Source organism: Solea senegalensis, linkage group LG12, assembly GCF_019176455.1.
Source record: "Solea senegalensis isolate Sse05_10M linkage group LG12, IFAPA_SoseM_1, whole genome shotgun sequence".
Taxonomy (NCBI): Eukaryota; Metazoa; Chordata; class Actinopteri; order Pleuronectiformes; family Soleidae; genus Solea; species Solea senegalensis.
The window spans coordinates 18836066-18851818 of record NC_058032.1 but is presented as its reverse complement, the minus strand read 5'-3'; the positions used below and the strand labels follow the sequence as shown (position 1 = coordinate 18851818).

Below are 15753 nucleotides of genomic sequence, written 5' to 3'. Positions count from 1 at the left end.
AGCCAGCCAGCTTCAGCTCTATCAGCTGATCTTGGGAGTAAACAACGTGGTGATGCTGAGCAACAGTCGAGTGGCAGAGTAAAAGGAGCGATTCCACCACGAACAAAACAACAAAAACTCTCCACACAAGCATGTTTAGACAGAATGTGGCTTAATAAGTAACTAAAGTTAAAACAAAATCAAGTTAGAACAAGAAAGAAAGGAAAAGTTGAAAACAAAGTTAAAGTAAGCAGGAGCGACTGGAACAGGCTGCATACGCCGCGACGCATGCACACTTTGCATATAGTGTTCTGACAGTTTGTGACATCTGTAAAAGAAATGTCAATTAGCACAGCAGGATTTGTGCATAATGTAGATTTACTTTGGCCAATACTCACAATGTCAACATGGCAGCATGCGCAGAAAACAGCGAGAGTGCCGTCACAGGAAGAGACGTCCTACATGAGGATCGAGCCGAACAGTGTCCAACTGTAAATCAGTTAAAAACACTTAGGGACAGCACCAGGGACGCTGATCGCCACTGCTGATCGCCAGCGGTGAGCTGCATAAACAGCTGCTGTATGTGACTGTATCAGACTGAGTCTGTGCTCCAGTCATGGAGGACATACTGAACAAATATTTTTAATTAGGACGTGTCAGAATGGTCAGTTATGAGCTCTATGTGACCTTTTCTTAAGAATGTGTGTGTTTGTACGTCGGTGAAATACGTTCACTGACTAAATACGGCGACCGCTGGCTGCAGTCTGATGTGAAGTGGTGCAAACACACGAACACACGTTTGCTGACTTTATCCAGCACATTAGCTTCATATATAAAATCCTCTGAGGCTGTAAGTTTGTGTAAAACACTGTGCTCCACTGTGCAGCCACCAACAGCACAGTTGTCCCTCCGCGTTGACATAATACCGCTCTTCCTCTCCCGCCTGCACTCTCGCAGGGACAAGGTGGAGCTAAGGTGGAGCTCTCCAAGTAAACTTACTGGTGGGGTGGTAACATTCGCGCTGAAATGCGCATGCTACCGTCATAATGCGCAGGGAATTCAACATCGCATGTTTTATCGCCTATACTTACACTAAGGGGGCCCACGAAAAAAGGACTGATTAAAATGATTAAAAAGTTGATTTTGCATATGTCCCCTTTAAGATTTCACAGGACATACCAAGCCAGTGATTTCAATACAATGTACTAACCAGAGGGGTATTCCAGAAAGCGGGTTATGTGAGAACTCTGAGTTTGTTAACCCTGAGATGAGGGAAACTCTGAGTTATCCGTTCCAGAAAGAGAGGTAACTTAAACTCTGGGTCTGTTACTGCGGTAACTTACTCTGTGAACATAACCTGCTCGCTGGCAGGTTTACTATAAGAAACCCAGAGTTTCTACCTGTCTTCTCCCACACGAAGAAAGCAGTTAGACATGGATTGCCCATTCATTAGAAATCCAATCGACATCGAAGCCGTATTGATTAGAAATGCATTACGTCGTGAGAGAATCTTCCGACCCAGATTAGACGTTTTGATTAAAAATAAAAGACAAATTCACATGTGATTTGGTTCTTCTTTATTCATTAAAAGTACAAAAGCAACAGTCAGGATTTGTAATATAGTTCCAACTATTAACATATTTCACATATTCACCTGTTTCACCATGACAATGCCCCCACCTCAACTGGCGTTCAAGTAATAGAATTTACAAGTCTGTTTTTCTGATTTGCTGGTCCAGGTACACCATTTCTTTCTCGGTTTTTTGAATGGTTTTCATTAGGTGCACCCTGTACAACTCTTTTACCGGCAACTCGGAAACATATGGACGACATTTAATTCCTGCAGTTCTACATACAGATTTAACATGGTATTGACCGAAAATCTCACTGTGTCAAGCTGTGCTCTAGAAGTTGATGGACCCTCCTCATGGTGATGCCCAGCCATGTTCTGTTGAAGGACAAGAATGTGCTAGTTTGTCCATTATCTATGCTCATCACTTCAGTGTACATGTCAAACTCCAAATTCCACTCAAGAATGTAAATGAATATGAATGGGTAGAGCAGTGCCAGTAGCTATACATAATATTAAGACACACTTCAGTAGGCCCCTCCGGATCTCTCCCTGTGGCAGCAGACAGCGTTTCCTCATCATCATCCTCCTCCTCCTCCTCTTCCTCCTCCTCCTCAGTGGGCTGCCACACTGAGTAGCGCCCGGGGAGCATTGACCAAGTTCTCTGAGGCAAGATCTGAGTATGGAATACTTACAGCTGCAGGGTTAACAATTGTTTCAGTCGGAGGCTGAACCAGGCAGATTACACCATCCACAACTGTTGGGTGGGTGGATATATATTTGTTAAAAAGGAGGCATACATATACACACACATACATACATATACACATATATGTATATGTATATGTATATATATATATATATACATATACATATATATATATATATATAGACATATACATATACGTATATATATATATACACACATATACATATACATACACATATATATATATACATATATACATAACTATAGGCTATGGTACGATCTTACGGTTGAATGTTACGTCAATGGAATAGTACATTCAAACTTATGCGTTGACTCGGGCAGCAATCTTCTCCCATGCGGTCTCTCTCTCCTTCGCTGCTGCAGCTGTGTTGCATTCGCAGCGAAATATGTGCTCATATTCTCCGTAGGTCAGCAAAAGGATCTCCAACTCCTTCGCACTGAAATAAGTTGATCTTTTTTTTTTCTCGGTTGTCATGGTGACTCGTGGTATCGGGGCTCCATTGATGATGGCTTTTTATAGTGGTTGTGCACGCGCGTACCTCGAGGTTAACATACTCAGAGTTGATTGAACTAACTCAGATCAGCTGTTCTGGAACTGGATACTCAGAGTTTCCCGACTCAGAGTAAGTCAACTCAGAGTTCAGGGATAGACTCAGAGTGTGTTGAACCTGCTTTCTGGAATACCCCTCTGATCATCTTCTGGTGGCTCCAGAAGTGTAAGTGTGTTCCCAGACACTGCAAGGAAATTCAAAGTTTATTTGATTGTGTTCCATGAGTAGTAGTACTGCAATATGTACCTTGTATGAAGCGGACAGTTTCTGTGGCTGGTCTGTTACTGTCCCTCCCTGGATCCCCTCTATCACTGGCCTCCCTTTATTTAAATGGAGAGCCAGCTCCTTCGCTGGGGTCATATCTTGGCTTGGTGGACCGCCCCCTGTGCCAGTTCTATGGGCTTTTTTTTAACTGCTACAATCATACAGACATTCAACATATCAGCAGACACCCAAACTATTCACCTCATTTGTTCACTGTTAACTACTTTAAAGTCAATTACCAGCCTGGAAAATGTTCTTATATTTAATTTTAACTTGCTGCCAGGTCCTTTTATGGCCAGACAAGTTTGTTCTTTATGAAGGATAGAAAGATAAAATAGATAACAACATATCATAAGAAAAATAGATTAAATGACACACATTGTGGATAATTCTTTGCACTTAATCAGACTGTACATTTCCTTTTTTTTTTTTAAAATGATGACAGTTCCAGTGGAGCACTGTTTATTCATTAATAAAGTATGCTGTGAACACGCACTTATCCCAACTATCTTCACCTGGCTTAACATAGCCGTGCCTTTTCATCCTGGTTCGGCAAACGAGCAACCACTTAAGCCAGGATGTGCCCCCCCCCGGTCACCATGATTAATGTCACTAACAGTAAACAATAACAACACACAACAAAACAACAGTAAACATGAAGAAGATTTAAGTCATGTTGCTGTAAATAGAAAAACCCTAACACAGTGTAATCACTAATGCCAGAGTGCATCACAGTCTCATTTCAACTATTGTGAGGAGAGTTTTACAAGTGAATTAGAATTAGTCCTTTTTTTAGCACACACACAAATTACTGTTAGTGAATTTATCCTCTGCATTGAAGCATCCTTATGACACCAGGGGGGTATTCCATCAACATAGCTAAGAATTGCCAGACTTGTATGTAAGCTTGAAGCTTGACTAAGCTCCACTTCCCAATCTAGCTCCAAGTCGAGAGTGAAAACTGTCAAAAATGCCAAAAGCAAGGGAAAAGAGCGTGCAGAGATGTTCTCCGCAGCGGAGCAAATCCTCCTCATGGAGGTATATGACGATTACAGCCACATAATCCGAAAGAAGGGCAATACCGCGGCAATCAATAAAGCTAGGGACGTGGCGTGGCAGAATATTGCAGACAGGCTGAATGCGTAAGTGACAAAGAAAATGAAGTATTTCAGCATCAACATGTTATATAAATCCCCCATCAAAGGGACAACATATATGTAGACAATAATATCCCAATTGATTTCTTGAAGGTTTTTGTTTTAAACTGATCAATTATGTGGACCTATTAATCCAACCAAATCCCTAAAATTAAAAGGAAAATCCCCAAAGAACAAAAAGACAGCCCTAATAAGTAACATTCATATGAACATAATTAAAATAGCATTATTGTTTCACTGCAATTTATGTGAAATTCTCCATATTTTATTATTTGGCAGCCCTAGTAGTAATGTTAGAAAGTGATATTCATCACATTTATCAACTGATTGTTATGCAAATTGACGAGATAGCTTAAACTTATTTCCTGCATGGCCAATTGCTCTGTTTAATTGTATTTATATCATTTTCATTTAAGCCTGTCATTTTTACATGCTGTATTTGTGCTACTTCTGTATTTTGTCTATTTTTTATATGTTGAATTAAAAGACTCCACCCACCTCCAGCACAGTCTGTTTACACTTTCTGTATGTCCTCTGGCAAGTGGTGCATGTCACTCCGGCAGCTTGCCCCGCCCCCTCCTCTGCCGGCCTGCCGACCTGATTACACACACCTGCAGACAATCAAGCCATGTGCACTTTAAAAAGTTTCTGATCCTCTTTGTGACCGACGATTTATTTTGTAAGTTTTCTTATCATAGCCTGATAGCTGATTCCTTAGTTCAGATTTATAGCCCTTTTATTTTCCTCCTTGGGAGAGATTTTTGTTGGTTAATTTTCACAGCCTCTTTAGGAATTCCAATCATTAGGATTGTGACTTACCTTTAACTATTTAGATCCAATCATTTAGATTGCGTTTTGATTTCATTCTTAGTTAGTTAAGGATCGCCAATCATTAGGATTGTGCTTTGAGTTTGTTTTCTTTTTGAAGTGCTTAGAGCCTTGTTTTTCCTCCGTTTGGAGAGTTTTCTGTTTAAGTTTTTTATGATAACCATAGTCTAAGTTTGTTTCCTCTTCGGAGTGATTTTTTGTTCCACGTTTATAGTTCCGCAACGTTTCTCTTGTAGAGCGCTGTGCTCGCCAATTGCTATAGGTTTTCATAGCCACGCTGTTGTTTTTCCTCAGCAAAGAGGACCTTCCTTGAGAATTGTTAAGAGTGTCAATAAAGACTATTAAAAGACCTCTGCGTCTGAGTCCTCCCTGTTCCGTCTTGTCAGTACACACTGGCACTGATGCTGGGGAACAGAGAGTTTTTAAAGTGCACATGGCTTGATTGTCTGCAGGTGTGTGTAATCAGGCCGGCAGGCCGGCAGAGGAGGGGGCGGGGCAAGCTGCCGGAGTGACAGTACAGATGTGTACATAATTGAAATTCAAAGACTCTCACACTGATATACTGTATGTTGGTGATTTCCTCAGACAGTTTCATAGCCCTGGATCTGTTCTGTTCCCACTTCGTTTCAGAGCCAGAACTAATGTGTCATCTCTGTCACTGCAGGAGCCCTGTCCTATGCTGAGCTGGGGACATGTATTAAGAAGTCTGGTGGACATTACACATATATAATGGAAATCTTTGGACCTCAGATGGCTTTCCTAAGGCTGTGGGTTGATCTCATTGCAATACGGTAATGTTTGACTTTTTACTGACATTTATTGATGTTTATCTTTTAGTTTAAGTAGCACTAATGAACTTTTCTACACTGACAAAGGGACAAGTTGGCATATGTAATGAAAGAAGAGTTGCTTAAAGTAATGACTCAGTAGAATGTATTCAAAATCCCCAGAAATCAGTATATCCTTTATGCATTTTTGGATCTGATGCCCTGTGTCAGGTCAGGGCTCAAGGCAGGACTCAGACACAGTGGAAGTACTTTGTAATCAAATTTTATTGATTCTGATCTTAGTGAACCTAAGGAGGCTAAACTACAGATAACGTAGCAGGTTCGAAGTAACACAATTTATCAACAAAAAACTCACTTGAAAACGAGGGCATAAAATCAGAACCAAGGCAAGGAGCGTGAAATAAGGCAATGACGTGAACAAAGGCTGGATGTGACATGAATGATGACACTCTGGCACTACGCAAAGGGAGATGCAGAAACTAAATACACATGAGGGTGGGGCAACAGGTGGAAACAATCGGGCCAATCAAGGGAGGTGATCAGGCTGGTGACAGGAAGGGCAAGTGGTCTGAAATGAGAGGAAAGTTACCTTCAAAATAAAACACAGGAAGTCACAATATAAGAACAGGACAGGTCTCACCGCGGTGTGACACCCTGCAGCTGTACTCTCCTCTCTCGTGTGATAACTCTCCAGCTGTGTACAGCTCTTTTCTTTCAGAGAAAAGCTTTGATAAATCCTCTGTACACTTTCTACTGTTTCCACAGCAGCAGCTAATGAGCCAGATATTTCCTTCATGATTCCTCAACTCACATTATTACTTGTACTTCTTCCTACTGGGATACTTAAAGAGTCTTCTTTTAAGCAACACATTACACAGTTTATGTTTCTAAAACCAGTGGCATTGGATCTAATAATACATAACAAGAATATGGTGGAGACCAGACCTCAAAGTCACCATAATGCTGGTTGCTAGGCAACAGTTTGCTTACATAGAAAGTAGCAGAGAAAAAGAATGCACTGCCAATTTCCTCAGAAAGTTTTCTGATAGAAAGGTTAAAACAAAACCATTTAAGAGCCAAGCCTTTGATTCCAATCCAGTTTTCCAGGCAGACTATTACCAATAATTATGTTGAGACAAAAAGGTTAGTGTTTCAGTGAACTGGACAAGAGGCTGGAAACTCAAAATTAGAGAAACTCAAATAGAAAAAAATAGAACAAACTACCAAGGCAAAGATCTTTGCAATATCATTGGTAATGGTGTAATACACTAGGCCTCAAAACATGTAGCTTGCAAAATAACTTAGCTGTCAAAGCTAAAAGTTAGGCTGAAGATAATCTTAACTCTGCAACAAAGAGCTAATGGTGCAAACTAAGAATAATCACACTAATAATATTAAACACCACACCAAACACACACAAAGCGATAAAAGCACACAAAAGAGTTCAGAGATTAAAATTTTTTTTTTTGTGTAAATCATGTATGGTCTTAACTTTATATGTGTATATATATTCTAAGTCCATGCGCCTAAGAAGCAGCAGCATTACAAAGGGGAAATATTTCTTTTAGATGTTTTTTCTGGGTTAGTAGTACATTATACCGTCTGCCTGAAGGCATTAAGTGGAAAGAGTGGTGCAGGTGAGAAGCGTAGTATGTTTACATACTTGGGCAGCACACTGTCATGTCAGGTAAACATCAACAAGGAAGTGAATTGCAGAATTGCCAAGGCCAGCCTGCGTCTTTGGGAGTCTCCATCAGAACATCTGAGAGAGAAGGGGCATCAGTCTTAATACCAAGCTCAGGGTATACCACAGTAGTCGCCTGTAAAGGTCACCAGTCCATCACAGGGCCAACATACTGAGACAAACAACCATTCACTCTCACACCGACAGCTGCAGAACCCAGAAAGAATGCTCATGCAAATGGGGAGAACATGCAAACTCCACAGAGAGAGGCCCTCAGTTGAACTGGGATTCAAACCAGTGACCTTCTTGCTGTGAGGCAGCAATGCACCACAGTGACCCATATCACCAACAAGTTCTCAAAACTGGCAGAAATATCAGACCATACTGGGAGCAATCTGACTGCTAACATGGCTAACAAAAGCTGGAAGTCCAGCTATGGTACAGCTGCTCCAACTTTGTGCCACAGAACATCATGAAATGCTTCTGCTTCAAACTGTGAGCTTCAACACAAAAAATACATGATTTGAGATCACATTTAGAGGGTAATGCAGTCTGAAATATGCCACTGATATTTGTGCATTGTCAGATTGTTGAAAACCACCAAAATAAAACTAGGCATTTTAACATGGAATGCATGATTTTACATCTAGCAGAGGGTTAAGATGCACTTTCAGTGGGTTTCACTGAACCTGTTCGGACTCTATGTTGCTGAAGAGTATTTTAGTTTTACAGTAGTGTATTATAGACATTGATGCAACAGTACAGTTTTCCCATGGTACAGTATGCATTGCGGTTTTTGGGTCAGTTTCGATATCTTAAAGGTGACATAGAATGCTTGTATCACACATATATATTAGTTATGGAGGTCTACTTACATATATGAACTTGTTTTCATGATTAAAAACCTCCTAATCGCTGCAAACGAGCCGATCAAAATATCTCCTCACTGACGCTCTCGTCAGCCGTGCTGTTTCAGACCAAAACCACACCCCTAGAATGTGGACTGTGTTGTGATTGGCTAGCCAACGAGAGCTTTCCCACTGTCCTGTGATTGGCCAGGTACCCGGGAGTGACGTAATAGATAGGCCAGCTCTCAGATACACAGCTCCCCCTCTGGCACGGTGGATGCTCTGCATCTCAGCAGCTACAACGAGAGTAGTTCTTCTTCTTCTGCGGTTGAATGTACGCAACCGGATGTGCCCGGACTAGTGCCTGCACCAGGTGCCTCTTCAAACTTTCTTTTTTTGGAGTCTCGTTCACTCGCCATTGTTTCTACGCTGATTGGCTCTGGGGAAATTCAGCGATGTTCGGATTGGCTCTGAAGGCGGCATGAGCACTGAGCCTGAACAGTGCAGCGCCTCTCTCGTGTCTCTGCTGCTGAGTGGGTCTAATCGCACAGCATATGCGATACAAAGTTATACAAAGTTTTGATAAAGTTCTGTGACAGGCCGAAACGTACCGAAATACTGTTGTTTGCTGGTGTGTATTGAATTGAACAGGGTGCATCGAATGTTTCGGTAAAATCCAGAATATTGTTGCATCCCTAATGGACATATTGCATTGTGGTGCTTGTCAGTGCTGCATTCTACCCCTGCTTCTTGCATCGTCATGCCGACAATGGACAAATCAACCTCAAGCTACTCCAAGGTCTAAATAAATCAGACACTGCATTGGCACTGCCCTCACAATTGGATTCGATTACGATTCACCAGGTAACGGTTTGATTCAATTCGATTCTACGATGCATCAAAATTCTACTGCACACAACAAGCAAATTGTTCATCAGTCATGAGGCAATACAAGCAGTCAGATATTGAACAACAGATTTTATTGGCTGTTATGTGTGTATTATCACTCTCCTGTATCTTTAACATAAATGTCATTAAATAAAATTGAATGCTACAGGTACCTGGATATGGCATTTTCAAACCTGAAAAAGAAAACACAAATCACTGCTTTCAGTGCTTTGAATGAGAAATGTTTGTCTTGCTCCTGTTTTAGAACCATTTGAAATTAAATAGAGCAATAACAGACAACTTTTTCCGGCAGTGACCGTAAGTGTTTTTACACACACAATAAAATAGCAGCTCTAAGACAACTGCGGTCAAGTGAGCCGTCATTCGTCTTCGTGTGGTCAAGTGAGCCGTCATTCGTTTTTAAGTGCGCCCGTGCAGTCAAACTTACGGTGAATGCTGGGAGTCGGCTGAGAATCAGCGCTTGTTTGATACTGTGCGAGATCACTTCCGTTTTTCAAAATAAGACGTTACTAATACAAGGGCAATCAATCATGCTGATTTTAAGACATTGGGTCGCATTGTCCAGACACCATTGAACTAAATATTTTCCCTAATTCATTTAGATTTTACTGTACAATAACAACACATTGGCCCATAAGTTCTGACAATGGTTGACACAATTGATCTCAGGAGCATGGTGACTATTCCCTCACTCATTATCAAACATTTTTACTGTATAATTTTTGAGAAGTTAATCCTCAAAGTTGTCTTTTTTTTTTTACTCAGAAAAAGGCAGAAAACTCCATTTTTACTGTACAATAAAATCACCTTGGTCCATAAGTTCTGACAATGGTTGGTACAAAAGGGCAACTTTGATGCTTAATTTCTCAATAATTATACAGTAAAATAGCTTGATAATGACTGAGGTAGTAGTCAGCAGGCCCCTGAAGTCAACTGTACCAACCATTGTCAGAACTTATGGGCCAATGTGTTGTTATTGTACAGTAAAAATTTAAATAAATTAGGGAAAATATTTTGTTCAAAAGTTTCTGGACAATGTGACCCAATGTCTTAAAATCAGCACGATTGATTGCACTTGTATTAGTAACGTCTTATTTTGAAAACCGGAAGTGATCTCGCTCGGTATCAAACGAGTGCTGACACTCTCAGTCGACCGTAAGTTCGTCTACAAAGGTGCACTTAAAAACGAATGACGAATGCAAAGGCATGGACACCAACGCTGCAGCTGCTACAGATGTGGACTCTCACTTATGTAACCAAATCGATGAAAACGGTTGAGTTTGTTTGTTCGGTTACATCCTAAAACCTTATATTTTTACACCTTATTTTTGTATGTTTTGCATTTAGAACGGAGAGTTCTTCACCACAAGAAGTCGTCTTCAACAAAAGCAGAGGAGAGCGTGTCGCGCAGTGGTCGGCGCGTTCAAATTAGCTGTTACTCGCAGTAGTCCGATTACGTAGTTCCTCTGACGTAATTGTTGTGGGAGGACCGGAGACACTTCTGTTCGCCGACCACCTCCTCGTGAAATGCTCTGGAGGAGTTGGTCATATACTTGTGCAATGGGGCTGACTGTAGGACTGCTCTCCTCTGACATTAAAACAGTGGCATCCTTCACTGGTTTTAATGTCTTCACTGCTTCCTCCACGTTAGCCAGATCTGCTGAGAGTGACAATGTCACTTTCATCTACATATAGGGCAGGTGACAGCAGGGTGGCATGCACTGCAGCTTGCAGTTGAAAAAAACCTCTACATCATATCATAAGCACTATTCCACCTTGTGGCGACATCAGTTACAAGTGGACTTGTCAGTTTAAGAACAACTCCCTTAACAACTTCCCAATTTCAGCAGCACTTATCATATTAGCGGTGTTGTCCATCATCCACAACATCCAAGAGTAGTCTCGCCATATGAGCACCAGTGTGGCTCTTATAATCTGCTCTCATCTGCAGCACATGTGATACAATCTGCCGATCCTCGCTAATATAATGTGCCGTTATGGTTACATAGGACTCTGTTGCGACTGAAGTCCAGGCGTCACTTGTAATGGCTACACGACTGGCTTTAGACATTGATTCCATTACCTTTGCTTTGGTTTCTTTGTACAATGCGGGAAGCGCAGAATCAGTGAAGGTAGCTCTTGTCGGTAGCTTATACCAGGGCTCAATTGTTTTAAGCATGTGGCGAAACCCCACATTTTCAACCACAGAATAGGGTCGTGTATCCTTCGCTATGATACATGCCACCGATCGTGTGATCCTCTTTGCTCTCTCGGAGTTGTGTGGCAACGTTGACACTAGCGACTCATCAATTCATGGCTGGGATGTGTCGACTTTTTGGGTTGTTGTTGAAGACAACTCAGGATGCTAACGCTCAACGTGGTTCGAGTTATGGCGCATTTCCACTGGCTCTACTCACCTCGCCTCGGCACAAGACGGCACAATTAGGTTGCATCTCCACTACAAAAAAGTACCTACTTAATGTGGGCGGAGTCATCACTGCTCGGCTGAGTGAAACTGTGGTGACTTGATTTATGCACACACACGTGAGTGACTAGTGACTTTACACCACACTTCTGTAGTTGTTGGAGATTAACCCACATTTGTAGGATTGTTAATTAGTTAATTTATCTACAATTCGGCACTGTTCGGCTTGATTTCTGTCCACACGTCTCTGGAGTACAGCATCTTACTCCACAGAGATCTGTGGCTCGCAATCAGCGGCACTGTCCCTAAATACACCACTCCACTTTAAAAGACTCCTGTTAAATATAGAGGTTTCCCTGGTAGTTGTTGGAGATTAACCCACGTTGTTAGGATTGTTAAGTAGTTTTAAGTGATCTACAGTTCGGCGCTGTTCGGCTTGATTTGTGTGTGGGACGTCTCTTCATGTGACGGGACTCAGCGGCCGGCAGTCTGACCAATCATCGCATAGTACCTACTTTTAAGCATGCTTGGAACCTCGCCTGAGCAGGTAGTAAAAATAGTACCTGGTACTAGGCTACTACTACTAACGCTACTTAAACCATGCCGTGGCGAGGCGAGTAGACCCGGTGGAAATGCGTCATTAGTTGTATTGCCAACGTGCTTGACTTTACTGTGGCAGGTTTTACACACCGCGTAAGTCTTGTCTAGTTTCCCATTAACTTCGTAGAATCCAAAATGTGCACAGAGGTCCGCTTTCCAAGCTTTGGGTTGCGTTTTTAATTACCCGTCTATCGCGGTCATCTCCCGACATAATCGATTATGGCACTTTGCCGCATCGATGCTGAATCGTGCATGCCCTGCATTGCGATGCTTTGCCAAATTGATTATTGTTGACACCACTATTGGATACTGGAGTAGGAGGGACAGCAGTCTCCACCTGCCTCCACCTGGGATGAGATGCACATTAGAATGGTGACCAGCAGTTGAACACATGGTCCGGTGTGGAGTGACTGGCATTAGGGAAGTTGTCTGCGAGGCTGATTGTTGCCAAAAAACCAAACATCATAATCAAATGAGTGCTCATTCTCAGCAGGTGGTTCTTCCACAGGTGGTGGATTGTTAGAGGAAGTACAACCAGGTGGGTCTACTCCAACCACAGCCTTCAACATTCTGCGATGGACCTGCCTGACCTTGGTCTGGTCATCCACTGGCACAATTGTGTACACTTTCTGCAGGTGCCCTCAACAATAAATACCTTACTGGGCTCAACCCTATACCCGTTTCCCCTCTAAAAATAGGACATTTCTATCTCAGGGCACAATGACTAGTCTCTCTGCTACAGAGAAACTAGAAGTGGAAGGAGCAATAGATTGTGCCGCAGAGGCAGATGAGGCACTAGGGCCAGGGTGCTCCTGCTGCAGCCACTCATTGTGAGCTTTTAACTGTGCCAACGAGGCTCTAAGTTCCAGTAGCTCTTCCCCATGACTAAACGAAACTCACTACCAGAGAAAAAAAAACTATGCACCACAAATGTCAAACCTGTAGCGAGAAACCTTTCCAAGCCGACCCGACGATCCGTTGAAAACCACTGCTGCTTTGTCTCTCACAGCTGCCCAATGTGCCTACCCAAAAAAAAAAAAAAGAACGTTAGGGCACAGAAAAAAGAAACACAAAATGAACACATGTCTCTGCTTCGACAGTAGATCAGGGATAGTCAATTATGATTTAAGGAGGTCCGGATAGAGAAATGTGTAGGTCTGCAGCATCATCATGTTTAAGATGCATTATAAATTAGTTATACATTACAATTAATTGATATTTGAATCAGTATTTGCACTGTGTTAATTTAAGGACTCAAATCAAACGAAGAAAGCTGTAATTCAATGCCATTTAAACAATACTTATTTACAGTGCAACTCTGGAGGACTATGTACAACAATAAATAAGAGATAAAATAAATAAGAAAAAATGAATAACAAAAGTAAAAGCTAAGTAATTTGGACATTCAACTGAGAAATATAAATTAGTACTTTCGTAACAACAACAATAATAATAATAACAATAGTAATAATAATAATAATGTCAAGAAGTTAAAACAAAGACTTGGCTGCATATAAAAATCCACTATATAAGACTTTTTAGTCTTATATAGTGCACAACTGAACAGGCTTTTGTGGCGTCCCAAAATCCACACAACTCTAAGGGAACACTCGTTATTGTTGGCCAGTAAATGAATGTGTTAAAATCCTCTTTGACCCATCATAGTTGGCTTTAAGATCACTTATTTTTTGGAGCTGCCAAATTTAGTGGGTAAGTTTTATCAAATGTATTTTTATGCTTGGTTTCATAGTGACTTTTCACATTCCCACTCTTAACCACTGCCACCCTCTCAGAGTAGGAGTGAGTGAGACACAGTGGTTTCAAGCTTCCTAAGTGAAGGATGAACACGCATTCCTCGGTCCATTATGAATTAAAGGCCCTGTTTTCAGTGTCAACCTTATGCCGTTTCAAGTGATGGTACACTGACTCACATTTTGGCCGCTTTTCTCTCTTGTCTTCCCAGACCTTTGTATTTCTCTCTCCATGTCACTGCTGCTGCAGCTGTCACAAGAATGCCAGCCATTTTCTGCACCTCTATTCAATGAAGGCCCAAGTGTAAGGAGGGAACCAAACAAAGTGATGAAATATTGCCTAGGTTAAAGGAGCTAATTGGGCTAACAAGGTCCTGCTCATAGCCTACTGGTTGCCGACAACGCCACAATAGGACTTTAACCCAAAGATTTATGTTTACCCCAATCAAGCAGAGTTTTAAGGACTCAAGATGCAGGAGACATGGTTCAAAATGTTAAAACAATGTGTAAACTTTATTATATGAATCTTTTAAAAGCACAAATCAACCATTCACACAGTTATTCACCCAATTATACTTATACTAAATTTAATATGATTGCCCGGAATAAGTCCAAAGAAAATATACCTATATAACACTACATAAAGCATTAAATACCATATGCCCTAAACAAATGTCTATAACACAAGAGTTAATTCAATCAAATTAACCAAAACATATCTCAGGAATCAAAACAAAAAGGGTAGGTGGAATAACCAAGATAATAAATGAAATAAAATAAACTAAGATGTCAGAATAAAACAAAGTAAGCATAAGGCAGTCATGCAGCACAAGCCACCAACACAGGAAACAGGGATCTGACTATTAGCAGGCCCAGACCCATGAGAGTCGAGACAGTAGCCCTGAAACACCAGGAGCAATACAGTGGCAGAGATACAGCCACGAGGCCGCAGCAGTGAATAAAGCAGGTGAGACAGAGCAGCAGCAACAAGCAGTAGAAATAAAGCCGAGACAGTAGTAGCAATGGACAGCTGATTGTTACGTCAACCAGGTCACAGTTCGATCAGCCAGGTGACCAACATTATCTAAAAGATACAAAATTAGCACTCAAAGCTAAAACAATATTTTTTTAAGTGCCACAATAAAAACAATAACATACCTTGTTGCCGAGTATGATGCATGCACACCACGTGGGGGGGTTGGGGTAGTGGGTACTCATGCTGTTACTGGCATTCACCTACAACCAGTGTTAGCCATTAGGCACCAAGCAGGATGATGCAGAGGGAGAGAACACTAAGCACCGCAAGCCTTGTAGATAGCACACCCTGAGTGAGGCATGCAACCCCAGCCTGTCTGCAGTACAACAAAAATGCCTTAAGCACACAGGTGGATGAGCATCAGAGAAGTGAAGCAGGGCACAGTCCTACTCACTGAGAGCCACATTGGAAAGGAATACAAAAAGTGAGGCATTGGGAGAACTCACACATTTATAGTCCATTCCACCTACAATGTATAGCTACCATAGGTGTTCAAATAAATTCATACTGCATCTGAAGGAAAACATCCATTTCATGCTACAGTATGAAAAAAGGTTTTTTGTTTTTTTTTAAATCCACACCCTTGGCAACATTTATGCATCAACATAATCTAAATGATCAAAATATTAAAAG

General features: G+C 41.5%; 1 protein-coding gene across 2 annotated transcripts in view; it reads left to right on the top strand.

The window, feature by feature from the left end:
- The window catches only part of slc7a11 (solute carrier family 7 member 11), a 44618-nt gene that overhangs the window by 9535 nt on the left and 19330 nt on the right, over positions 1-15753 (top strand). For both annotated transcript variants that reach the window (XM_044040001.1, XM_044039999.1), the window contains exon 2: positions 5744-5870. In XM_044040001.1, coding sequence (XP_043895936.1) covers positions 5744-5870 — 127 coding nt within the window. The remainder of the gene's footprint in view (positions 1-5743; positions 5871-15753) is intronic.